At 40.7% G+C, this 26,216-nt stretch overlaps 3 protein-coding genes across 4 annotated transcripts in view; all 3 read left to right on the top strand.

Annotated features, from left to right (window-relative positions):
- The first annotated feature begins 536 nt into the window (after positions 1-536).
- LOC131246894 (uncharacterized) lies at positions 537-1,121 on the top strand. Its single transcript, XM_058247361.1, has one exon. It carries the CDS (start codon positions 537-539, stop codon positions 1,119-1,121), a length of 585 nt encoding a protein of 194 aa, XP_058103344.1.
- Positions 1,122-8,139: 7,018 nt separating this feature from the next.
- LOC131245201 (pentatricopeptide repeat-containing protein At2g36980, mitochondrial-like) lies at positions 8,140-10,726 on the top strand. Its single transcript, XM_058244497.1, has one exon. It carries the CDS (start codon positions 8,469-8,471, stop codon positions 10,392-10,394), a length of 1,926 nt encoding a protein of 641 aa, XP_058100480.1. The 5' UTR covers positions 8,140-8,468; the 3' UTR covers positions 10,395-10,726.
- Positions 10,727-12,297: 1,571 nt separating this feature from the next.
- The window catches only part of LOC131245202 (structural maintenance of chromosomes flexible hinge domain-containing protein GMI1-like), a 52,843-nt gene continuing 38,924 nt past the window's right edge, over positions 12,298-26,216 (top strand). The window contains exons 1-6 of one of the 2 annotated variants that reach the window (XM_058244498.1): positions 12,541-13,892; positions 14,031-14,063; positions 21,809-21,895; positions 22,007-22,062; positions 23,915-23,998; positions 25,811-25,883. In XM_058244498.1, coding sequence (XP_058100481.1) covers positions 13,701-13,892; positions 14,031-14,063; positions 21,809-21,895; positions 22,007-22,062; positions 23,915-23,998; positions 25,811-25,883 — 525 coding nt within the window. In that variant the 5' untranslated portion in view covers positions 12,541-13,700. Of the gene's footprint in view, positions 13,893-14,030; positions 14,064-21,808; positions 21,896-22,006; positions 22,063-22,390; positions 22,892-23,914; positions 23,999-25,810; positions 25,884-26,216 lie in introns of those variants that run through there. The other variant, XM_058244499.1, reaches the window with a different exon arrangement.

Here is a 26,216-nt window from a genome sequence, read left to right as displayed (position 1 = left end):
CGTAAGCTTATTTTATTCTCTTAATATAAGATTTGTGGACATTTGTTGGACGGCTAAATATGAAAAATTATATAATAGTCTTATTTAATCCAACAAGTGTCCAGGAATCAAAGGTTAGGATTGGTGCAACCATTTATTTGTAAGTTCCACGGTTTACCCGGTCTAATCTGGCTTAATGTATGCCACGTGTACCATTTAGAAGATCAAGCATCATACGCAGCTAGAGTATCAAATAACTCAACTACCTCTATTTTATAGCACTCCGTGTCTTCTATCCCCTCGATTCCTTACAAGATGCTCGCTCTGTGTCGGGGTCGATTGAAAATTAAAAAACCAGAAGATCCCAACGGTTTGAATTGCAACGGTCCAAATTGCCATATGGCCACGGTTCAAAAATTCAAAAGGATGGGAGGAAAAAGTCACCAATCTTTTGTCTTCTTCTCCCTTGTACTATGAACTACTTATATTCCTCTGCTCTTAAGTAATCTTAAATAGCAATTACCAAGGAACGCCTCTGCTCAGAAGAAGATTATGAGATGGGGAATTGCATGGCCGGAGATGTGGGTGGCGATGTTGTACGGATCATGACGGACTCTGGCGGGATCATAGAGTTGGAAGGGCCCATCCAAGTTCGGACCGTCGTGATCGACTTCCCCGGATATGGAATTTTCCGGCAAGGCAACGTGTCGACGCCATTATCCGGCCACGATCAACTTCTCAACGGCAGATTATACTATCTCCTTCCGGTGGATATGATGCGGATTGGATCAAATGCGGAAGTTATGGAGGAATCCGATGCGGGGTCCGAAACGCTGACCGGATCATCAAGGTTGTCTTCTGGGACGGCGTCTGATCTACTGACGAACTTGACAGTGGGGCCCGCTCTTGAGGTCTTACCTTCGCCTGGGAACGGCGTCTGGAAAGTGAAGTTGGTGATCAATACCGATCAATTGGCGGAGATATTGTCGGAGCAGAGCAATACGCAGGCCTTGATCGAGAGGATGAGGACGGCCGCAAGCACGAGCGGAGCCACACCGAAGCGGGACAAGGGGACTTGGAGTGTAGGTTGGAGGGCAGGCGTTTCGAGCATGTGCAAGTTGCCAGCCGAGGGCTGTGTCTAGCATGCGCTATTTCAGTTCCTATCTTTACATTGCATGGACTAGGCTTCGGTTGCATGATCTTACATGTAATATATGCTAAGGTGTGTGATTTTGTATAAAAGAGATGTTTTTCGATCCGGCGTGTCGCTTTCGTTTTTGCGTGAGAACGTAGAGTCATGGTCGACTTTGAGTGCGTCCCGATGCACTGTTGAATCAAATTGCAATCGTTGGGTAAATAGATTAAATGCTACCGGATACTTTTTTCCTTAGAACTGGGTGTCGATGGGAACGGATTGGCTACTCCCCCTGCCACGGAAACGGATTGGCTACAGTGTTGAATGGATGTATGTGTTTCATTCATGCCGTCCATCTATTTTTTTAGATCATTCTATGGTATGACCAAAACTGAGTTATATCCCAATCTCAAGTGGACGACGTTACAGGAAACAGCTACCATTAAAAACTTTTTGGGAGCCATAAAAGTTTTTGATCACGCTGATCTTTGTTTTTTCCTTTCATATGAGTCTCAATGACCAAACCAACAGACTGGATGTCAAATAAACAGTACGGTGGGCCTTAGAAGAATTTTAATGGTGGATATCCAATCACTATTGTTATCCTGTGGTGTAGTCCACCTAAGATTTATATTCCTATGATTTTTTGGATCAAACCCTAAAATAATCTGTAAAACTGGATAAACGGAATGGATGAAGCACATACATCATGATGGGCCCATAGAGCACCGACCATCAGCCACGGGCTGGTAGGTAGCCAATCCGTTCCACCAGCCCCGTGGTTGTTGGTCGGTGCTCTGTAGGTCCCACCATGATGTATTTGTTCCATCCGGTCTGTTCAGCCATTTTTTAAAGATCATTTTAGCAGTTGTTTAAAAAATGTGAGGAATATAAATCTCAGGTTGGCTAGGGAAAACATTAGTGACTAGATATCGACCATTAAAATACTCCTAAGGCCCACTGTTCTATTTATTTGATTTCCTAGGTCCTACGTACCTAGATGAAATGAAAAAACAAAGATCAGCTTGTTATAAAACTTTTATAGCCCCGAAATGTTTTTAACGGTCCATGTTCATTTGACATTGTTTCCCATAATGTGGCCCATCTGAGATTAGGATATACCTCATTTTTGCTCTCATACCATAAAATGATCTAGAAAAATATATGGACGAAACGTATGAAACACATACATCATGGTGGGGTCACTCCGTTTCCGGTGTCGATAGTTGCGGCTCAAAATTGCAGCTATGTTGATTCCAGGTAACTTAAACAGATGTGGCTGCAAAATGCAGGACGCGGATTGCTCAATTTCATTTCAGGGTATAAGCCCAAATACGAGGAAGATACAATGCTCAAGTGGACTACAAAATGGTGGTTAAACTCTTACCGTTGAAAACTCCTTGGGAACAACAGAAGGTTTGGATGGAGCTGATATTTGTGTTTTCTTTTCATCAAGGTCCACGTAACTTTATGAATGGGTTAGATGAGAAATAAATATCATGGTGGGCCCAAGAAAATCTTCAATGGTGGGAATCTTTATCACTGCTGCTTCCTGTGTGGTGTGGTCCACTTGAGATTTGGATCTGCCTCATTTTTGGGTTTATACCCCTGAAATGGTAGGAAAAAAAGAATGAACACTGTGGATAAGACCCATACATCGCGATGGCCACTCAAAGCCGCTGGCGTTCCCAGCTGGAGACAGGCGGGGATAGGACGCAATCCGCGTCCCAAATTGTAGGCCGTGAGTGGAGAAATTTCCTACCGTACAGCCTATTTATGGCCCACCAACCTTTTTAAACCCACTTATTTTCAGTTCCCAATAATAAGCCCCAGCTGTATAGACAGCTTTTCACATGTCAAAAATGCCCCTGCTTTTACCAAACATACCTTCTTCACATAACTTAGTTTCTTCTTTTCTCTCCCTGTTCTTTCATCCTAGTTGAAGAATCTCATTTTTTGATTACTTCTCCCTCTATGTGACTGTCCACCTTAACAGTAAAATTCTCATTTTACCGCTTTCTTCTTTCCCCTTTATCTAGTCGAGAATATGAACATATATTCTTTTTTACTTTTGTGAGCCTAAGATAAGACGAAAATGGTCCCCCCATTTAAGAAGCCTCGAACGACAGGTATATTCAAATCCCTGCTTTCTTTTTATAGGCCCCACTGTAACTGTATATCATACCATATATGCACATGGTCCACAATCCATTACAAAAAATAAATCACTATATGGTATGACATGTCCTGATAAATGAACAAATTCAATGCTCAAAATGTCTTGATACATAATTTACCTGTATCATGGAAAATCAAACAGGCCCTAAGGGAATTAAATTGACAATGAAGTGAAGGGGAAACGGCGGAATTGACCGTAAGAAGTGAAAAGAATTGACCATGAAGTGAGGGGAATTCACCGTGAAATGAATGGAATTGATCGTGAAGTGAAGGGGAAATAAACTGTGAAACGCATGGAATTGATCATGAAGTGAAGGGGATTGACCATGAAATGAAGGGGATTAATCGTGAGGTGAAGGGAATTGATCGTGAAATGCATGGAATTGACCGTGAAGTGAAGGAGATTGACCGTGAAATGAATTGAATTGACCGTGAAATGAATTGAATTGACCGTGAGGTGAAGGAAAATGACTGTGAAATGAATGGAAATGACCAAGAAGTGAAGCGAAGTGAATTAACCGTGAAATGCATAGAATTGACTATGAAATGCATGGAATTGACCGTGAAGTGAAGGAGATTGACCGTGAAATGAATTGAATTGACCATGAAGTGAAGGGGATTGACCGTGAAATGAATTGAATTGACCATGAAGTGAAGGGGAATTATCGGAATCGATCGTGAAATGCATGGAATTGACTATGAAATGAAGGAAAATAACAGTGAAATATATTGAATTGATCGTGAAATGAAGAGAATTGACCACGAAATGAATTGAATTGACCATGAAGTGAGGGAGAATCGCATAGAATTAGCCATAAAATGCATGGAATTGACTGTTAAATGAAGGGAATTGACCGTGAAATGCATGAAATTGACCGTGAAATAAATGTCTTATTGAAAATTTAAACCATAGTAGTAAGAAATTCGAAATTTCAAAAAAAAAAAACAACAAGTGTATTCAATATATAACATTCACAGTTGTATTACAAAAAATTCACTATAAAATTACAGTTGTATTACAAAAATGCACTATAATTTGATGGTAAAATGCATAAAATTGACCAAGTAGTGCATGAAGTTGATCGATCAATTCAATAAATTGACCGGGAACTAAATGAAATTAACTGCGAACTTCTTAAAGTTTATTAGATAACCACATAAAATTGACTTAGCAATGCATGAAATTAACCATTTTAAATTGACCACAAACTTCTAGGTAATTTCTTAAGAATTTATCTAGAATTTAAACTTCTAGGTAATTGACCTCAAACTCCATTTACTCCCTTACACTCAGTGAAATTTATGTTCGAGAAAAAAGAATAAGACTACGTTGATGTGAAACACGTTCTTCAAAGAAAAGTCTTCAAGATTTCACATTTATCAATGCATCCTCGTCCTCTTAGAAAAAGAATACACTTAGCCTTGAATAGAATGCAACATGGAAGACGTATCGTGATAGTAGGAAGGAGATTCTATGGAGATTTATCGAAAAAAGTGGGTGAAAAGAAGGAATAGGGATGACAGAGATGAGTTCAGACGTGTTCCTGAGTGTAAGGGATTGAATGGAGTGAAATCGATAAAGCAGGGGCATTTTTGACTTATGAAAAGTCATTCGTCCAACAGGGACTTATTCTTGGGATGTAAAAATAAGTGGGCTTAAAAAGAATATTGGCCAATAAATAGGTTGTATTGGAGGAAACTTCTCGCCGTGAATGCTACTGCGGAGGCTGAATGATCCTCCCCGAAGCATTGTACTACCACAGAGGCTGAATGATCCTCCATGAAGCATTGTAGGTTAAGTGATGTGTGGGCCTACCATGATGTATGGCTACATCCAATCTATCCATCATCATGTGCGCCCATTAGTCTCCTTGGATTTCAAACTCAGGCTGATACAAATCATGGCGGGTGAGACCATGTACAATCATGCCTAGAACCTCTAAATCACATGGTGCGGCCCACATGACTTTTAGAATATCTTAATTTTTTAGATATCATGCTTATCTTCTTGATGGATTTGTGCATATGATCATCCTAAACCCGTCCCTGTTACATGGCCCACCTGAGTTTTGGATGGATTATAACAGAATTTTGAAGGTAAATAAATTTAAAATATATTTTGTATTTTATAGAAAATAAATTACAATAGAATTTTGAACAAATACAAATTTAACATGTATTTGAAATTTGAATTTGCTGTAGATAAAATGTTAACCGTCCAAAGGTTTTGGGGAGATCATGAGGATGAGTGGTTAACAGATTTTGGATGTCATGGCGAGCATGAGAGAACAAAGTTGGGTTGCTTGTATGTCATTCACACATCACACATCACAGTGGCCCTACACATCTGTTAGTAATTGATGTTTGGATACACTGAAAATAAAAAATAAAAAAATTTGAAAAATTATTTCACTAGGCTGAATTATGTATAAAATACGTTGTCCTTAAAGCGTGATTCGTCCCCTTATCAACTTCTGATGGGTTATAGGTGAATTGCTTCCAGGATAAGACAAGCCTTATCTAGATCCAGCGCGCAACAACCACGATAGGTCCACTATGGAACAGTTTTAAAGCAGCAGATCTCTCCTGGCAGACTCAGACGGTAGAAATGTTTAAAGTATTGTATAATAGAGATATGGATCGTATCTGATTTGATGGGAGAGATGGTGTGTTAAGATAATGAAATTAGACTGGAATGGTCTAATTTATATAGGCATCAGGTAGTGAACCGTTGCTAGACGGCTATCAATGGTTCATAACGTTTGGATTACGTTTCTGACCGTTAATCATTAACTCCAGCCGTTTTTGGTCGTCAAATGAAAGCATCTGACCGTTGGATCATCATCGTCCGTCCGTTTTCGGACTGCTTGACTTTCAAGGCAGAGAGCCGTTTTCAGAAACTGCTGAATGTTTCGGATTTATGATCCGACCCTTCTTAGTCTTTTATAAAACTCAGACCATTTCAGACCCCACTGCACACAAGCATTGATCAGACCTATCGCACCGTCTTGCGTGAGGGAGCGCACGTGCGAAGTGCAAAATGCGTCATCTAGTGCCACTACAGCCACACTACCTATTCCCGTGCCCAAATTCGAGTGCGCACGCTCGAGTATTACCTCCTCAAAAAACTCCAAGTAAGAATACTCTTCACAACATCTCGTATAAACCACACAACTATTCTTTGCATTTTCGATATAGGACAAAGCTATCACACCACACTTTTTAATTCAAAATTTTTAAAAGGCGTTTTGGTGGAAAATTCTTGAAATTTTGAAATTTTAATTTTTTTAAATTTTTTTTAAAACCACTGATTTTCAACAACATCATCTTGTCCGTTAAGCTTAACCTAGGAAGCTTTGCAGTGGATGGGGCCTCCCAAGAAAATAGGTTAGTTCCCTCGTATGTGAATATAGACATAGCCTAGCTGTAGATGAAGTGTTGGACTTTACACGTGAAAACATATGCCACATGTGTAAGATAATAACGCAGAGGAGGTTGTGAGGTCGAGCACCTTCTCGGCTCCTTAAACTTTTTGAATCCACTATAAAGAAAATAAGTAAAATAGAAAATAAATTCTACAATGACGGAATGTTTGGCTTCACCAAGTTGTTCTCCTAAACTTCAACGGATGAAGGGTTATAATTAAACTAAAACTTATTATTTATAGTAAAAATGTAATTAAAATAGGGAAATGACCGTCGGTTAAGATATTTTGCAAATCTGGCTTGGGCAACTCAATGTAACTCCAAAAATTATATATTTTACGCCTGATAACTCGTCTCGGATTATGAGACACGACCAATTCAAAATCTAATGGTCTGGATTACTTCTGTCATTGATCGAGCCTTTTTTGATCCATCTTAGCCATGAAACTGTCCCGACTTGCTCTACATCAGACAGAAGCAGCTTGCTATACATCTGGTGCAGAATATAAAAATGCCCCGAAAATTGAGGCACATGTACTCGCCATTCGTCAAGTGGGGCCATGTGTACCGAAACATCTGATGGTTGAAATAATGGTCAGGGTCTGAATCCAATTCAATCGGTTTGACTATTAGGCCCAGACATGCATCTGCATGGATCTCACGACTGTGGCACATTTTGGCAAAAGTACGTGACCTGCACATGTGTGCTAGTGGAACGAGGATAACTTTTTGAACTTTTCCAGAAAAGTAACTAGTACACGTGTGGGTTATACCTGATTATTGTATCGATCTGGTTTCTGAGGCATCACAGAACTCACTTGATCCACAGGTTTGATGGGTGGACCCACAAATACAATTGAATAACATCTATGTTACATATTTCTAACTTCCGGACATTTTTTTCTTAGCACGAGTGGTTCATCTAACATATAACAACTTGAAAGATGGAAAAGACAAAAAAGGATATTTTAAATAAAATTGAGAATACACACACACACACAAAAACATACACCAATAAAAGATGAAGTGTTCGTGTGTGCACATCCATCCCAACCGGAGAAAGAGGATACTAACAAAAGATCGAGCCAAGATCAGCCTCTTCTACTGTATGGTTGGAAGAAAAGGTTAAGTGGTGGTGACAAATCAAGTTAATTTCGTGACTCCCAATGGTTAGAGGTGGCATTGGGGTCAGGTTTGCGAAAAAGGCCTGTGGATCATGTATTAGGAAATCAGGTTGGGCTTGACCTAGGTTTTGCCTCACTTTCTTTAGACCTATGGCTACGGATTATAGATATAGGTTTCGTAGCATTTTTGTCCTCAAATGCTCTGTCCGTACGTGAAAGGTCTAAGTTGGGAAGGTAAGTTTTGTATATTCACAGAAGACGCTGGATAAAAGGTGGGTCCACAGTGGTAAGTTTCTCTTAGATAAGCTTACTTACCATCCTGGTCGAGTACGCAGCGCCAATTACGAAACGGCAGCTCTACTTCATTTCCCTTGCTTTAGTTGTTCCTCCCAACTGCTTCTTCTCCCCTCCATCGCTCTTTCAAAACCCTAGAAACTGAACTAGTGGTTCATGCACAGCGTGATCTACCAGATGAACGGTCTGGATTGCAGCGCCATGCTGTACGAAGGAGACGGCGCGACAGCGGATAGTTTTCCATCCATCTCACCGATCCCCGAATTGATATCTCTCGGTCAAAGTAATCAAAACCAGTTCCAAAATCTGACTTAGCTGCAGCTGCTAAAATGCATGGTGGAGCCTCTTGAATTCAAAGCAAAGCAGATGTTCAACGAAATGCCGCACCCAGATTTGTTTCGCACTACATCGAATATTGTCTCTCTTGCACAATCAGGCATGATCGCCACAGCGAGGAGACTGTTCGACGAAATGCCTCAGAGAGATATAATCACTTGGAACGCAATGCTTACAAGCTACTCTCGACTGGGTCTTTCTCAAGAAGCCCTGTCTGTGTTTTCTGACATGAGAATTGCAGGCATGAATCCTGATGCTTTCTCTTTCACCGCAGCCTTGCACGTGTCAGCTGATGCTGGCAGTCTTAGCCGTGGACGGAAATTCCATGCGCTCGTTGTCAGTTTTGGATTTCAATGTTTTTTGCCCGTTTGCAATTCACTTATAGATATGTATGGAAAGTGTTCATCTCCTTCCGATGCTTATAGAGTGTTCAATGAGATGGGCACACGAAATGAAGTTTCATGGTGCTCTCTCATGTACTCTTACGTGAAAAGGGGGCAGTTTGAGAATGCACATCGAGTGTTTGATCAAATGCCCGTTCAAAATCAAGTCGCACGCAATATATTGATGACAGGCTATAGTCAACATGGAGAAATCGATTCGTGCATGCATTTGTTCAAATTGATGCAAATAGGCGGTTGTGGAGGGGATTTGTGGACATTTGCCGGACTCATGAATGCATACGCTGAGTCATCTGAATTTTCCTATGGGCGTGTGATCCATGCGTGCATTGTTAAAAGTGGTTGGAGCTCAGCAGCGGAGGTTAATAACTCGATTCTGAGCTTCTACGCTAAACTAGGCTGTCACGAGGATGCTGTTAAGATCTTTAATTTGATCAAGATTAAAACCCAAGTGTCATGGAATGCCATGATAGATGCCCACATGAAAAATGGAGATGTTCAAGCAGCTCTTGCCGCATTTCAGCACGCAACTGAGAACAATGTGATTTCTTGGACTGCGATGATTGGAGGGTATGCGAGAAATGGGCACGGAGAGCTGGCCCTTAGCTTCTTCGTTAACATGAGAAGGAGCCTTCTCCAACCTGATGATTATACATTCGGTGCCATCCTTCATGCTTGTGCTAACTTAGCAGTCTTGGGACATGGTAAAATGGTCCATGGTTGTGTAATTCGCTTTGGTCTTCATTCTTACATGTATGTGGGCAATGGGTTGATTAACATGTATGCCAAGTGTGGAGACATGGAAGGATGTAACCGAGCCTTTGGAGACATTCTACGCAAGGATTTGGTCTCTTGGAATGCCATGCTATTCGGATTCGGGCTACATGGGCGAGCCCATGAAGCATTAAGGCTGTTCGAAGACATGGTGGCATCAGGTGTGGAACCGGATAAGGTGACTTTCATTGGCTTGTTGACAGTGTGTAGCCATTCAGGGTTAGTCGAGCAAGGCCGGGTGCTCTTCGAATCAATGGAATCGGTCTATGGACTTGCACATGAGGTGGACCATGTGGCTTGCATGATTGATATGCTCGGCCGAGGTGGGTACTTGGAAGAAGCTAGTAAGCTTGTCGAGGATAGTTCGGCAATGCTTGGTGTGAACACTAATTACTACGAGACATTGCTTGGGGCATGCAGTGTTCATGGGGATGTAAGGCTTGGGAAGAAGGTGGGGGAGGATCTGATGGCTATGGAGCCATTGAAGGAGATGGGCTATGTTCTGTTATCTAACTTGTATTGTGCTAGTGGGCAGTGGAAAGAAGCTGAGAGGGTGAGGAAGGCAATGTCTGCAAAGGGTGTGAAGAAGGTGCCTGGTTATAGTTGGATTGAAGTAAGAAACAATGTCATGGTATTTGTAGCTGGGGATCTTTCACACCCTATGATGGATGCTATGTATATGATACTAGAATCTCTAGAATCAGAAATGAGAAATCCAACTTTTCATGGTTTTGATGTGGAATTATAATTCTTCCATGTTAAGATGAAAATCAAACTCGGACTTAGAGCGTATGTCTAGCCCTTGATAGAGTGGAATGGCAGAACAAGATTTATGCATGTTAAAATGAAAATCAAACTCAAACTCGTGCTTAGAGCATATGTCTGGCCCTTGATAGAGTGGAATGGCAGAACAAGATTCATGCAGCACTCGACTGTCGAGTTGGTTTGTAAACTCAGTCAAGTCAATGCGACTTGACTTGCACTGACTCGGGTGAGGAGATTCGAGCACTAGACATCTCCCAAAAGAGCAATATACTTAATCGGTTGACCAAACATGAATTTTGTTGCCAGCTTTTGCCATTTTGTGTCATAGATATTTGCTAATATCCCCTAATATTTTAATTTTTATTGTAAAATACCAGTCGAGTCATTTAAAAGACTGGACCTAGTCTTTGAGTCAACCAACCTTGCTAGACATCGAGTCGAGTTATTGGGTTATTGAAGTATGACCCAAACATTAAGTATACTAAGTTGGCTTGGGAAGTCATGCATGCTGACCAAGGTTTTGTTGCAGGGCCAAATGCGACCACATCATGCGAACTTTTAATTGTTCTTTCATTATTAGGCTCCATAAATGGATAATGGACCAAAAGTCACAATGACTCAGACAATCTTGGCCATATAAAAATGTTGTAAGGTATGAAATGAGGAAGGACAGAAATTTCACTAACTAATCCACCCATTTCTACCATTGACCTGCTGATTGGACCGGCCTTTTTTTTTTTTGGGCAAAAGCATCTCGGTGGTGGGACCCCCACCTTATTGATGGCTGGGAAGTTGTGCCTGTCTACCCCCTTGGTAGATGTTTTTTTTTTTTTTTTTTCAGAAAGGCAAAGAATTATATTAAGAAGAGGCCTGAAGGCAAAGAATACAACACAAAAGAAAGCAGAAAAACAGGAAATACATACTAATGAGGATCCCAGTCCCTAAAAAGGGAGATCACCTTAGAGACTGCTGCCGATGGGGGACACCCGAAATTCCTTAAACAGTGGTTGTTCCGCTCCCCCCAAATGGTCCGCAAGGCGGCAAGCAAAGTGATTCTCCACTTCACCTAATGCTTCCCACTGGCATACCAGCTTGCCATGCCCTAAAAAGGCCTTCCATAGAGCTAGGCATGACCACCTAAACATGAAAAAAAATTGAAGAATGTTGGACCACCTTGGGACATGTGTTGGCATTTAGATGCCTTGATGGTATGCTTCATACAAGTGTATGGGCATATGAGAGTTCATTATTATACGCTTACCTTAGAGAAAATGAATTAATTTCTAGGTTCAGAGTAATGATCTGGTACGAGTTCTCTATACCTGATTCCAGTGTGAGTTCCTGGTAAAGACCATTGGATGGGTGGGGTCTGCAGAGGATTACTCATGGCCCCAAAATCAAAAGGACTGGGTGATCAGAGCCCTTTGGTTGAGGTCCTGCAAAAGCCCTGGTAGGAGTAAAATGGACTTACTGTACAATTTGCAGGCCCTTAATCTGATGGCTTCAGTTATCATGTCATGCGCATTTGCTGTGCCTACTCCTTGCCTGTGGTCACCATCATAGGTACAGTGAATTCATATGGGATCATGACCCTTATGGTTAGGTTGTGGGCTCTTTTATACATTTTGAGAAAATGGTTGTGTTTTTGTTGTTTCTAGCATATATGAGCTTTTAACCTCTTGAACAATTCTTGGCTGTGTTCTACAGAAATTTACCAGCCTGGTATTGCATTCTCCCTTAGTTTGCTGTCTGTGTTCTGTAATAAATTGTTTAAGCCGTCTTTTGCTGGGATGAGCAGTTCTAGTCGATGTTTAGGGGGTGTTTGGATCATAAGTTACTTAAGATAAGCTACTTATGCCATCAGTAGCTTATCTTGATTTCTACTTACTAAATTGAAGTGATTAAGTAGCTTTAAATAAAAGGATTCTTACAATTGATCATAAATCAAACTTACTTTTCTCAAATAAACTACTTATCTACTGCCGTAAATAGAAAAAGTATTATTTGGTGGTATCCAAACAGCCGTAGAGATTGAGATCAAATGCTGGTAAATTTACGTTTGAGGCAAGCCTGCTGTTTGGCTTTTGAACTTTTATGGATTTTCAATACTATAGTCATGTGATAAGTTTACCGAAAACCAACACTATTATCTATCCATCAAGCATGGATAGAGAATGGACCACTTTTGTTCTGTCTCTTCTGTGCATGCAGGCAGTTCTTATAAGCTTCCCTGGATAGTCCATTCGGTGTGGTCGACTTTTAATCTCTGCTAAATTTTAAAAAATTGCATGATCAGATGGTCCTGAGACTCCTCACCCGTCCAATCAGTTAACTTTAGCCCATGTAATGTGGACTGTTTCCCATCCTATGGCCATTTTTTTTTTTTTCCAGTTCAACCATCTGCTTGCAGCCGTCCAAATAAGATGGAAGAATCGTCCAACTGGTTAATATGCTTGTAGCGTGGCCCATTGAAGGTTTGACCCAGCAAACGGATGTTCTGGATCACCATCTGCATGTTCGTGAGTACAGGGAGATGGAGATTATGGAATTTTTGAATGTTCTCTGTATATGGAATGTCCTCGTAAGCAATATGTAAAACTGTTTATTTTATTTTGACATCATTATGAAATCTACTATTGTCTTCTTCTACCATTCTTCGAAAGATCATTCAACTTATTGAGTGATATTGTTTTTCCCGAGTACATAGTTTTGATTGACAAGACAAGGGAGGGCATAAACACACAGCTAGATTCATGTAGCCAACCCAAATTAGTTGGGATAAGGCTTTAGACAATGATGATTGTTTTTCTCTAGTACCATTAGTTTCTCAGCTAATAGAGGTCCGATCAGCAGAAGTTTTGGACTGTTTCCTGATCTTTTAAGGAAGACATGGTTACCAATGCAATATTCTCTATTTTCATTTCCTTTCACTGATTTTTGGCGGATTCACATAATCTCATTGATCATTACAAGAAGTCTATTTCCTCATACCAATCCCTCATGTGATTTTTACCAGTTATTAACCCAATGAAGTGAACTTCAACTCGTCATGTGATGTTTGGCAGGAACATATAGTAGGCTTATTGCGCGCTCTTATAAAGCCAACCGAGTCTTTTAGAAAAATTGTTCAATGGAGCTGGTAGAAAGGACTGAAACATCATATAGCAGGCCTCGCAAAAGGTCTATTGTGGAATCCTCGGATGAACATGGAGAGGAACTGTTCAAGCTCTGAATTCTATTGCCTAATGGCACCATCACAGACTTAACTTTACATGGACCTGGGGAGAAGATGTTTATCGATGAATTTGTTGATGCTGTGAGAATGGAGTTTGGGAGATCTGCAAAAAGAACACCCGAAATTAAGCAGAAGATAATGTGGGATGGAGACATTTATCTTGAAGATCTATCAGAAAATAAGATCAGAAAGAGAATCCATTTTAACCGCTTTAAAAGCAATAAGCTGCACACACTCGGACTGTTTGTAAGTTTTTGCTCCATTTGCTCCAGCTTTATCTTATACTGTGTGAGCTCTCTCAGACATTCTATAATTTATTAGTTTGATGGCTTTTATGACTCGCTTCGGCTTCCCAAGGAGTAACATGCAGCCGTGTTGTTTCAGGAAGGAGCTGAAGATACTGTTGATACTTTTCAGGTGATATTTCATTCCTTTGGGTTTTATTATCATTATTATAACATTCTTATTTCATAAGAGGTTTACTTGACTACATTCCAACATATTGCAATACGATACATTGGAACTTTAGCCTTTGAATCTGGGTGATCTTCCAATGAAACGAACTGTTTGTATGACAAGTCTCACTTTGCATGGTGAAAAGAGAAAAAATAAAAGCTCTCAGTTGGATTATTCAACTGTCTTGATAATTTTGCTCTTTTGATTTGAAAATAAACAGCCACTATAGTCTATAATCGTTGTATAATCGAAGGGTTGAAATATTCAAGCTAAGAGTTTTTCGAGCATTCCCATACAAGGGGATCCCTCTCATGTAAACGGAATGTGTCACTGAAAACAGCCCAATTCAATGGCTAGAGTCCTGATGTATCTTATTATAATACATGTGAATGCGTTTGAGCAGAAGTTGTTGAAGTGATAAAGTCCCTTGATATACATTGATACACCACACTCTGACAGCTTAAGCTTTTGGAGTATAGAGAATGCTAGTGTATTGTGTATGTGGTTAGTGGCCTTTTTAGTCCCTTTTAGTGTAAATGCATGTGCACACTTCCCTCTTCTCCTGCGGTGTACTATTTGCTTTATTATAATAAAATATTATGTGTTAGGGCAAGCAAGCCTAACACAACATCTCTCCCAAACTCTCCTCCTTCTTCTCTCTCAATATTCTCCTCTTTTCTTCACATTATTATCATCAAATCATTCTCTACTGTCATTTTATAATTGTCAATCAATTTTCGAGAATTCCCATACAAGGGGATCCCTCTCATGTAAACGGTATGTGTCAGTGTCACTGAAAACGGCCCAATTCAACGGCTAGAGTTCAGATGTATCTTATTATAATACTTGTGAATGCATTCGAGCAGAACTCATTTTATAATTGTCAATCAATTTTCTTTGCCCATGTCCGGTTCTTTTGTTTGCCATTTTCTGTTGTATCTTATCATAATACTTGTGAAAGAAAAGATATGCAGAAGCTTTTCTGTGTATTTGAGACAACCCAATGGGGTTGAATATATAGATATTAAAATCATCTATACAAGGAAAGAATAAATGCAGAATTCTCTATCTATAGAAACAAGATATATAAGGTATGGATATACAAGGTATGTGAGCTGTCTAACATCCCCCCTCAAACTAATGCTGGTCATCGACAAGTAATAGTTTGCCAACAAGAAAAGAGTGACGTGCAGACGTGAGGGACTTGGTGAGAATGTCAGCAATTTGATCATGGGATGCCACATGTGGAAGAGAAATGAGCCCAGACTGAAATTTCTTGCGATAAAATGACAGTCAACTTCAATATGCTTCGTCCGTTCATGAAAAACCGGGTTAGAGGCAATCTGAATTGCACTGAGATTATCGACATGGAGTGGAGTGGGATTCTGTAGAGGAAAGCCCAAGTCTGAAAGAAGTCCACGTAACCAGACGAGCTCACTACACGCAACTGACATCGCCCAATACTCGGCTTCTGTACTCGATTTGGAAACAGTGGCCTGCTTCTTACACTTCCAAGAGATGGGAGAAGTGCCAAAAAAAACACAGTAGCCAGTGGTAGATCTTCGTGTGAGAGCCCATCCAGCCCAATCAGCATCCGAATAAGCACGAAGATCCAGAGTCACCGTGGAGGAGAAGAACGGAGATCGATCTAGAGTGCCACGAAGGTACCGTAGGATGCGCAACACCGCAGTCATATGAAGAGTTCGAGGAGCAGAAACAAACTGACTGATGACTTATACAGCGTAAGCAATATCAGGGCGAGTCATAGTTAAGTAAACCAGACTCCCAACCAGACGGCGGTATAAATCGGGCTCTGCAAGTAGATCACCATCGTCACGGCCATAGTGAACGTTAAGTTCTAAAGGAGTCCGAACCGTCTTCTGATCCGTCAATGATGCCAAGGCGAGAAGATCCTTGGTATATTTACGCTGGCTGACCAGAATCCCACGGTTGGAACGCGAAAATTCAAGCAAGTATGTTAAATGGCCGAGGTCTTTCATCTTGAATGATGCTTGCAGAACTTCCTTTAAAGCCGAAATGTCAGTAGCATCGCTACCAGTCAGTAGGAGGTCATCAACATAAACGAGGACAATGACAATTTCGCAAGCAGTGGTGCGCAAAAATAAGGATGGGTCATGACTACTTTGAGTAAAGCCGACACCTGTAATAACATTGTGAAAGCGTTGAAACCATGCCCGCGGTGCCTGTTTGAGGCCGTACAGGGCTTTCTTAAGGCGACATACCTTATTGTCGGGAATTAAAGAGCCAGGAGGAGGTTTTAAATATACGGTTTCTTGGAGGTTTCCATGAAGAAAGGCATTTTTCACATCCATCTGAGAGAGTGGCCATGAGCGAACAGAAGATATAGCCAGAAGAGTACGAACAGTTTTTATCTTGGCCACAGGAGCGAAAGTCTCATCGTAATCAATTCCGTATTCCTGTTTGTATCCCTGAGCGACAAGTCGAGCCTTGTATCGATCCAATGATCCATCAGACTTCAGCTTGACAGAATAAATCCATTTGCTACCAATTAGCTGTTGGTCAGTAGGTCGAGTGACAATGTCCCATGTATGGTTATCATTCAATGCCGCAAGTTCTTCTGCCATAGCCTTCTTCCAACAATCATGAGTGGCTGAATAGAAACAGTATCTAGAGTAGCATTCATGGTAGACATAGAGCATATCAAGCGGTCAGGCGCTCGATGTTCACGAGCGGAACGACGATCGAGGTAGGTTCGGGATCCGCAACAGGTGCAGTAGGTTTGGGTTGAGTAATAGGTGGTGGATCTATACGTGGTCGACGTGAGTAAACCTGCAACGGACGAGGGAGAGTACTCGAGGCAAACGGAATTTTAGGAAAGGTGGTTAGACCAGAAGAGTTTGGAGTGTGCAGAGAAGGAGGAGAGGAATGAAATGCAATATGTTCAAAAAAAACAACATGTTGTGAAACCCGAACACGACGAGAAACAGGATCATAGCATCGAAAACCCTTTTGAGTTTCCCCAAATTCCAAGTGCATACATTTGACTGATTTTGGAGATAGTTTATTACGTTCACGTGAAGCCAGGTAAACATAACAGATACAACCAAAAACACGGAATGTGGAATATGCAGGAGGTAAGCTGGTGAGAACAAAGTTGGGAGATTTACTGTGCAGAACTTTGGTTGGCATCCGGTTAATCAAGTAGACTGAATGTAACATGGCTTCCGCCCAGAAGGAACGAGGAACACCCATAGCTGTCATCAGGGTGTTGGCAGTTTCAACAATATAACGATTTTTCCATTCAGCCACCCCGTTCTGTTGTGGAGTATCAGAATAGGTGGTCTGATAAATAATCCCATGACTTTGAAGAAATGTATGAAATTCGGTCGAGAGATATTTCCCCCCTGAGTCAGAGTGGAGAGTTTGAACTGCAGCCTGAAACTGAGTCTTCACCATAGAGTGAAATAACTTGAATTTTTCAAAAACCTGTGACTTTGATTGAAGAAAGTAAATCCAAGTGTATCGTGTGAAATCATCAATGAATATAACATAGCATCGTAATCCAGAGAGAGACATAATTGGTGAAGGACCCCAGACATCCGTATGCACAAGTTCAAACATAGAAGATGATTTTGTAATACTTAAAGAAAAGGGAATACACTTGCTTTTTGATAGACAACAGGAAGAACAAGAATAATCCAAATCATTTTTATTAAGAGAAATATTCCCTAACATGCCAGATGAAATTAACTGAAGTAACCGATCAGAATGAGGATGACCCAGGCGAAAGTGCCACAATTTCCACATTTTATTTGCCGAACAAATATTTGAGGAAGAAGGAGAGAAAAAACAACGAGCTGGAGTAATGGATGGGTGAAAGTCCAGTACACACAAACATCCATGCCGCCTACCCTTCCCAAGTACCTTCCCCGTTGCCAGATCCTGCACAAAACAACAGTTGGGAAGAAATATGACTAAGCAGTTATTGGATGTGAGTTGACCAACTGAAATTAAATTGGAGGAGAGGTTAGGGACATGAAACGCATCACGAAGAGTGAATTGACGATGAGCAGAAGGAGAGAAGGTCAATGAACCAACGGACTAAATAGGTAGTCTAGTGTCATCCGCAGTAGAAATAGCCTAATTGCCGGTGTAGGGACGAATGTCACGAAGATGGGATACAGCACCGGTCATATGATTTGAAGTACCCGAATCAAAGAACCATGTAGGAGATGAGGATATACCTGACATACCGGCCGCAGAAAGGGCCTGAACGATTTGTTGGAGCATCGCAGGAGTCAACGGAGATGAAATACCTTTAGTAGAAACAGTAGGTGGAGAACCACTAACAGACGGCTCGGAAGAAATAGTGGTACTAGTAGCAGAAAGAGCACGACCACGACCACGACCACCACGGCCACAGCCTAAAAAAGATGCATGGCACATGTACGGCAGTCCTGAATACTATGACTAGTCCGTCGACAATAAGCGCACCATTCTTTGCATTGAGCGACAACATGACCCACCTTGTTGCAGCCGTAACAAGTCAAATGAGTGGAACCATGTGTTGGTGTCGTAGTAGACAGCAAGCACCATATCAGCTAACCCCGGGGTTGAGGAAGGAAGAGAGAGAACCTTCAGTCATTGTTCCTCAGCCAATAAATCATTAATAACCGAATTCAATGAAGGAGAAGGGCTACGGTTCAAGAGATCAGCCCGACAATACTCAAATTTTGGACGCAGCTTCATAAGAAATTGTCGTACTTACGCACTCTCGCGCATAGATTGGAATATCTTAAAGTCGTGAGGAAATGTTGGATCCATCATAGCCATCTCTGTCCAAATAGTGACAATTTTGGAGCAGAATGATTGAATACTGTCATCACCCTGAGTAAGGTTAATGAGATCCTGTTCCAGGCGGTATAACCGGGCCGCACTACTCTGTTGATAAATTGTCTGGAGGTGCTCCCACATTGCCTTGGCAGTGCGATGAGGTGTGAGGCCAATAGCAATGGACCGATCGACCGAATCGAGAATCTAGGAAATAATTCGTCCATTGTTCATGTCCCAATCAGCTAATTTTTCGGCATCTGTGGAAGTAGGGATAGAAATAGATCCATCAATGAGTCCCACAACCCTTAAGGAAGTTCTGAAAATGGATGGCCCATAGAGAATAGTTGGTACCATCAAAACTACAACGTGGGGCCTCTGTACGTGATGAGTTCTTGTGCATTGTTTTGAAGTAATTTAAAGTACTCAAAAAGTTGCAGCAGAAGAAGTGTAAGATGTACCGTACAGCAGGAGATACCCAAGCAATTGTAGTTTCTGGATCTGGCAAAATAACACAGCAACAGCAACGGGTTTGAACAGAGATAGGATTTGGACAAGCAGACCAGCAGCAGTAATAGGTTCGAACAGCAACAGTGTTCGGATAGTAGATCTAGAGCAGCAACGGGTTCGAACAGTAACAGGGTTCGGATGAGCAGATCTAGGACAGGACAAGCAGATCTGAAGCAGAGGAATCACCGGACGACGCAGCAAGGGCAGCCGGATGACGCAGGGGCGGTCGGATGCGCAGGAACAGTGACCGGACGCAGCAAGGATGACCGGACGACGCAGCAGGGGCGGCCGGATGATGCAGTAGGGGCGGCGGGATGATGCAGGGCGGTCGAATGCGCAGGGACAGTGACTGGACGCAACAGGGATGGCTGGACGACGCAGCAGGGGCGGCCGAATGATGCAGGGGCGGTCGGATGAGCAGGGGCAGTTGCCAGACGCAGCAGGGGTGGTGACCGGACGACGCAGGGACGGTTTCGGATCAGGGAGGCTTTGATACCATGAAAGAAAAGAGATGCAGAAGCTTTTCTGTGTATTTGAGACAACCCAATGGGGTTGAATATATAGATATTACAATCATATATACAAGGAAAGAATAAACGCAGAATTCTCTATCTGTAGAAACAAGATATATAAGGTATGGATATACAAGGTATGTGAGCTGTCTAACAGATACACCACACTCTGACAGCTTAAGCTTTTGGAGTATAGAGAATGCTAGCGTATTGTGTATGTGGTTAGTGGCCTTTTTAGTCCCTTTTAGTGTAAATGCATGTGCACACTTCCCTCTTCTCCTGCGGTGTACTATTTGGTTTATTATAATAAAATATTATGTGTTAGGGCAAGCAAGCTTAACACAACATCTCTCCCAAACTCTCCTCCTTCTCTCTCAATATTCTCCTCTTTTCTTCACATTATTATCATCAAATCATTCTCTACTATCATTTTATAATTGTCAATCTATTTTCGAGAATTCCCATACAAGGGGATCCCTCTCATGTAAACGGAATGTGTCAGTGTCACTGAAAACGGCCCAATTCAACGGCTAGAGTTTAGATGTATCTTATTATAATACTTGTGAATGCATTCGAGCAGAACTCATTTTATAATTGTCAATCAATTTTCTTTGCCCATGTCCGGTTCTTTTGTTTGCCATTTTCTGTTGTATGGTGTTATATTGACTTTATTATCGGATTTTGTGCGCTTCATTGAAAGGTTAGATTGCTAAGGCCCTATTTGGCATTGCTATTTTAAGCATTTCTCGGTGCTTCTGATTCTCATAATTGATTTTCTATGAGCCAAATATGTTTGGTCAGCATATGTAATTAATCAGTGATTAAAAATCAAGCATTGAAATGGCACTACATATGGAAATGGGTTGGAATTGTTTCCAATAACGCTTTGCATTAGTGGGTGGATGGCATTTGAGGTTGGTGGAACACAGGTGAGATTCACATGCATGCAACACACATGTCAAAGATCCACGCTGTTCATCAGGTAGCTTGAACTTTAAGCATGCCATGTTTAGAAACTGAGGGTATCAAACTTATCAAATGAGCTGCAATTGTATGTTGAATCTGGACTGTTGAACTCTTTTCTATTGGCCCATTTTTTTCTTATACAAGTTTTGCCAACCTTATAAGTGGATGTATGGCATAATCATGGTGTACACTGCCTGTCGAATGGTTCGCATCTCTGACATGTTTTGCATGACCAATCTCTGGCATGTATGTGTCGTACGGTTATCGGGAAAGAAATCTTAAATGATTTGATCAGCTGCAAAATAGGGGAGTTATTTAGGAATATGGGCCTAATAGCTTTGGACGTGGGGCCTACCATGATGTGTTTATGACATCCAACCTGTCCATCCGGGTAGGCACACCATGAAAGTTGGATGCCCCAAAAATATGCCGATCCAACCATCATATGGACCACCATATGAATTTGGATGTTTCTGTATGCTTGTCCATTATTTTTTGTGGGGGACCTACCATTGCGAACACACAACACGGTGGGCTCCATGGAGCTCAGTTTGTTTTACCTTGTACTAGACTTGGTGCTGAGGATTTCAGTCCGTTACTACTGTTCTGGTCAATGATATGTAACGTCCTTCGTGTGGGACCAACCCTTAATGACCCATCCCTCTCAAATATCTTCCATTGAATGATCTTAAACATTTTGTAAGAAATTGTTCTTTACTTGTGCATGTTTACCAATCATGCTTGCTGTAAATCAAAGTTTGCATAAGAATTGTCAATAAACAATTCCAGAGAGTTGTTTGTTGGCAATCAACTTTGCCACTGCCAGAAGCAATTCCGAAAGCGTCTGGATAAATGCCATCGTACTTTGTTTTGCTTTTTGTTTATTTATTTATTTTTTCTTTCCAGAACATGTGGGATTTAACACCAGATACCGATTTGTTATCGGAGCTTCCTGCAGAATATACATTTGAAACAGCTCTTGCTGATTTAATAGTAAGTCGCACGTATTTAACTCTGTTTAAGGAGTCCATTTGGTTGCTGGTTCAGACTGTATTCTTTAAGATCCATCTGACACGTTTTCCCCATTTGATTGGGTTTTACCAGGATAATTCATTGCAGGCAGTATGGTCTAATACTCTGGGTGATAGGAGATTGGTGAGGTAAGACCAATACTTTGTTAATATCTTTTTGGACCCCATTGGTTTGCTTGTTCTATACCATTGGTTGAGCTTTGTAAGCCCACACGCGTGTAAAAGGCAGCCCAAGTTGATGGCGCAGAGATACAAGGTCCAGTCCATGCAGCATGTAGGTCCACTGAAGATGCACTAGCCAAAAAAAATGATATCCTGGCACACTTGTTATGTTGGACAGAGTTTATGAAACAATTGGATGGCTGAAACCTTAATATAATTTTTTCCCGCTGGATCATCTCCCTGTTTCTAAACTTTGGCCTACACTAACATTGAAACAGCCTGATTTTTGGACCAGGTCAATAAACAGTCAGAACCACCTGATGGATGGTTTGGATCTTGCTCTCATATGCCATATTGGCACATGTACTGGTGTGCAGATGGGGGTGCCTTTGACATTCGTGAGCATAGGAAACCTCCTGTTGGTTAATATGAGGTTTGTCTTGACATCTTTTTGAAAGTTCTCTTGCCTTTGATGAATCAATGGATATTGTGGTTGTTATAATTCACAACGTGTAGGCTGTGGCTCTTTATGCATCCAGCTAGTCATCGAGGAATCATACCAATGGAGGTCCAAGATGGATCTCACTAGCTGTCTGAGACTCCGATTGAAGAATTGAACATCTGATTGATTTGTGGACTCCACAATATGACAATATCAATCCGGTAATGTTGTAGTGGTCCACTTGCACTGTGGGTCCCACAAGTCCAATCTGTTGGGTCATTTAATGGAAATGATTGGACTGTGGGACCCACAGCCATCTGAGTGGTTCCTTTGGGGTTTATACAAAATCGTAATACATGCTTTTGTGTTTTGTACTAATGGTACAACCCTATAGAAACTTATGGTTGAGTGTATATGCATTTGAGTAAAAGTTTTGGAATCTTTAATAGTTGATCCCTTTATATTCTTTCCCATTTACGACTTGCTATTAGTTAAGTTTGACCTAAATTAGTAATAAGTGTGGAGCCATGGAAAGTTATGATGGCAGTGTAGACTCAGTCTTAGATGAGTTTTGTAGCATATTTAAAGGCAAAAGGTCAAACATGTGTGTGTTTCTCTGTCTCTACACACACACACACACAAAGATGGTCCACTAGTGAGTCACCTTATGAAACCCACAGGGCTAAGTTTTTTAGCCTGATCCAAAAATCTGGTAGGCCATAGCAAAGTGAGAGGCAAATCAAGGGCTTGGGGTTTTTCACCTTGCTATGGCCTACTAGATTTTTGGATCAGGCCAAAAAGTTAGCCCTAGGGGTTTCACGAGATAACTCATCTAGTGAACTGTCCGGATTTGGTGCCACATCAAGTGTCAAAAGTTCTTATGAAGTTACCATGAGAACCAGTTCCTAGGAGAGCATTTTTGTCTATATTTATAAATTTGCAAGATGAAGTGGCTGTTCTCTCCAATAAAAAAAGTTTGCAAGAGGTCATTCATATGAAATAATGGATAATTGATTATTTGACTTGTTAAACAATGTGATCTCTTTAGTTTCCTATGATTGGATTCTAGCATTAGGAGTGATTCTTCTGGAATTTGGTTTAGGCGATGTCTCTTAATCGCTTTGGTGGGTTCCTTACAGCCTGCTTGGTTGCTAGGGAATGAATTCCTTGATTTTTGTGTAACCTGTGGAAACTCATAATTGGGTTAGTGTTTCCTGGGAAGACTTTAAATTCTCTTTGGTTGATACTCTGCGTTTTCTTGGGGAATCCTGGTTTGCTGGATTTGATTTACACTGGTTAGATGTAGATAAATCCATCTTTTTTTGTCTCTTAGATTACTCAACCTAATCCTTTCTTTTCAACTCGTTATCTGTACAGTGTGGCAGTAACAGATCAAGGGATTTTGATTTTCGATTCTGGCCCAGGAATGGATGGGAGTGATGAGAAGTCTATTGTGAAGTGGTATGTTACTTACAACAATAAATTTTCCTGATGTGCATCAAACTCAATGTTTCCCAGCCAAATGCAGTTTCCATTGATCTTTTTGTACTAAGGACACTAACAAGTGGTATTTGTAAATATATTACACTATCCAGTTCCACCATACATTTACTTGAATAGAATGAGTGCATGTTCATGTATTCAATATCTGGCTAATTTTTGTTTCCATGATATGCATGTTATGAACTTGTTGTTTACTTGCTCTTGTTTGATGCGGCTTCCCAAAAATTAATCATCAAAATAAAATTTTGATACTTGTCTAATCGCAGATCTGTACATGTAAATGTATTAAGGATTTATCAATAAAATGGTAGTAGAAAGTTCCGGTTTTAGACATTGTGTCGACGAACGAGATGGATGCCTTTGATTCCTTGTACAAGAAGCCTCGAGGAAGAAAATGATGGTAACCTAGAGGGGGGAACCTTGCGAGATAATTTGGTGATGGGAGGCTACACTTGAGAGGGTTAGAAAAGAAAATAAACAATATTTGGAGTATACTTTTCCAAGGAATTACAATCACCATCATTGAAGGCTTATCGCAATTAATTGTTGTCAGTTCCATGAATCTTGTTCCATCGTTCCACTCTATCAAGTGCCAGACCTTCAGTTAGACCACAGGTCATCAAGTCTTTTCTCATTACCTCCATACACATCCTTTTGGGTCTTCCCTTTGCACTTTTGGAGCCTTCAACTTGTACTAACTCCTAACTGATGCCAATCTTAGTCTTCATTGCATATGACCAAACCATTATTCTATATTCCCTTTACGATTTTTCCTATATTGTTTCGAAATTTTTTTGTGGAAAAAATTGTGACCGTTATGCCTACCTCCCCCGATACGGTCGTTATGCGCCCAATTATTGCAATTGTATTTGATGGGAGTGTTGTTTCTCAGTTAGATTGATCTTTAGTAACTTATATGTATTGATTTCTAAAAGAAATTGTTTTCAGACATTTGATTTCTTCTTCCAAATGACAGTTTTCTGTATCCTTCTCCAATTTGGGATTGTTTGGCAGGAGTGAATTAGTGTGCATTGGAAAAAGTGAGATTGTTTGTTTGGTGTGAATCTGTGGTAAATGGAAAGGTGCTTTTTGTTGTGTTTGGAAATCACTCTGTTTTGTTGTGAATTGGTGTGAATCAACTGGTAAATGGAGTAACAAGGGCATCGCTAGGCTACTAATCCGCCATTCACGTGGCACATAGATGACACCTCAAATAATCCAATTATCGGCTGCATCACGAAAATCAAACTAATAAAATGATCCAAAACGTCCGAACGTTGGCAATGTAATGGATGGTTAAAAAAGATTGGCGAGTCACGTTATCTAAGATCCTTTCATTTGTGACCCACCTGAAGCTTGGAGTTTCTTCATTTTGGCCACAAAGTATATATTTCAATGGGCATATTACAATCTTTTGTCAAATTTCACGTATGTACACTAATTTGGGACGCATTAAATATACTACAAAATTCCTATGCATTCTTCAAATCACGTGCTGCCAAACACAAAGTTTGGATTCCGGTGGGTTCCAATTACAGGCTGCGAAACATAACAGAGGATTCCAAATGATATGGATTCCATGGTAATTCTGATTTGGATTCCAATTCACACCAATTCAGGGGTTCCAAAGGACCCCTTGTGGATGTTGTGGGGCTTACGGAAAATAGGAGAATGTCATGTTTTTTATGCTGAATATTTTTCCTTCCTTTGAGATATGGTTGAAACTGGATTCATGCTAGTGTTTATTTTGACGTCTTCATCTTTTTCTAGGGGAAAGATGGGTTCCTCAAATCATAGGTCTTCTAAAGGATTAGCTATAGGTGGAAAACTGCCATATTTAATGGTAAGGCGAAACTATATACTGATATATGTGATCTATATTTTATACTTTTTTTAATGCAATTCTACTTATTCTGTGAAATGAACCATGCCGCCCTCTAACCCTTGTGTGTAGTTTCTGTTGCTTTAGTTCTGCAGTACAAGATTGTAGCCTAGCTGTTTTCTTATATTATAATGCAACACATATGATTGTTATTAGCCATTTATTTATTTATTTTTGTGATTTAAAATATATTGTCTGAAAGCAATTCTTTATTAAAAATAATAAATTACAAAAGTCTTTAAAATAGCTAATTCATTTGTTAAAAATGATTACTATGTTAACTGTGAGAGATAT

This window comes from Magnolia sinica, chromosome 5, assembly GCF_029962835.1.
Source record: "Magnolia sinica isolate HGM2019 chromosome 5, MsV1, whole genome shotgun sequence".
Taxonomy (NCBI): domain Eukaryota; kingdom Viridiplantae; phylum Streptophyta; class Magnoliopsida; order Magnoliales; family Magnoliaceae; genus Magnolia; species Magnolia sinica.
Note: the sequence above shows the minus strand (reverse complement) of the source record. Positions and strands in the feature narration are given on the sequence as shown.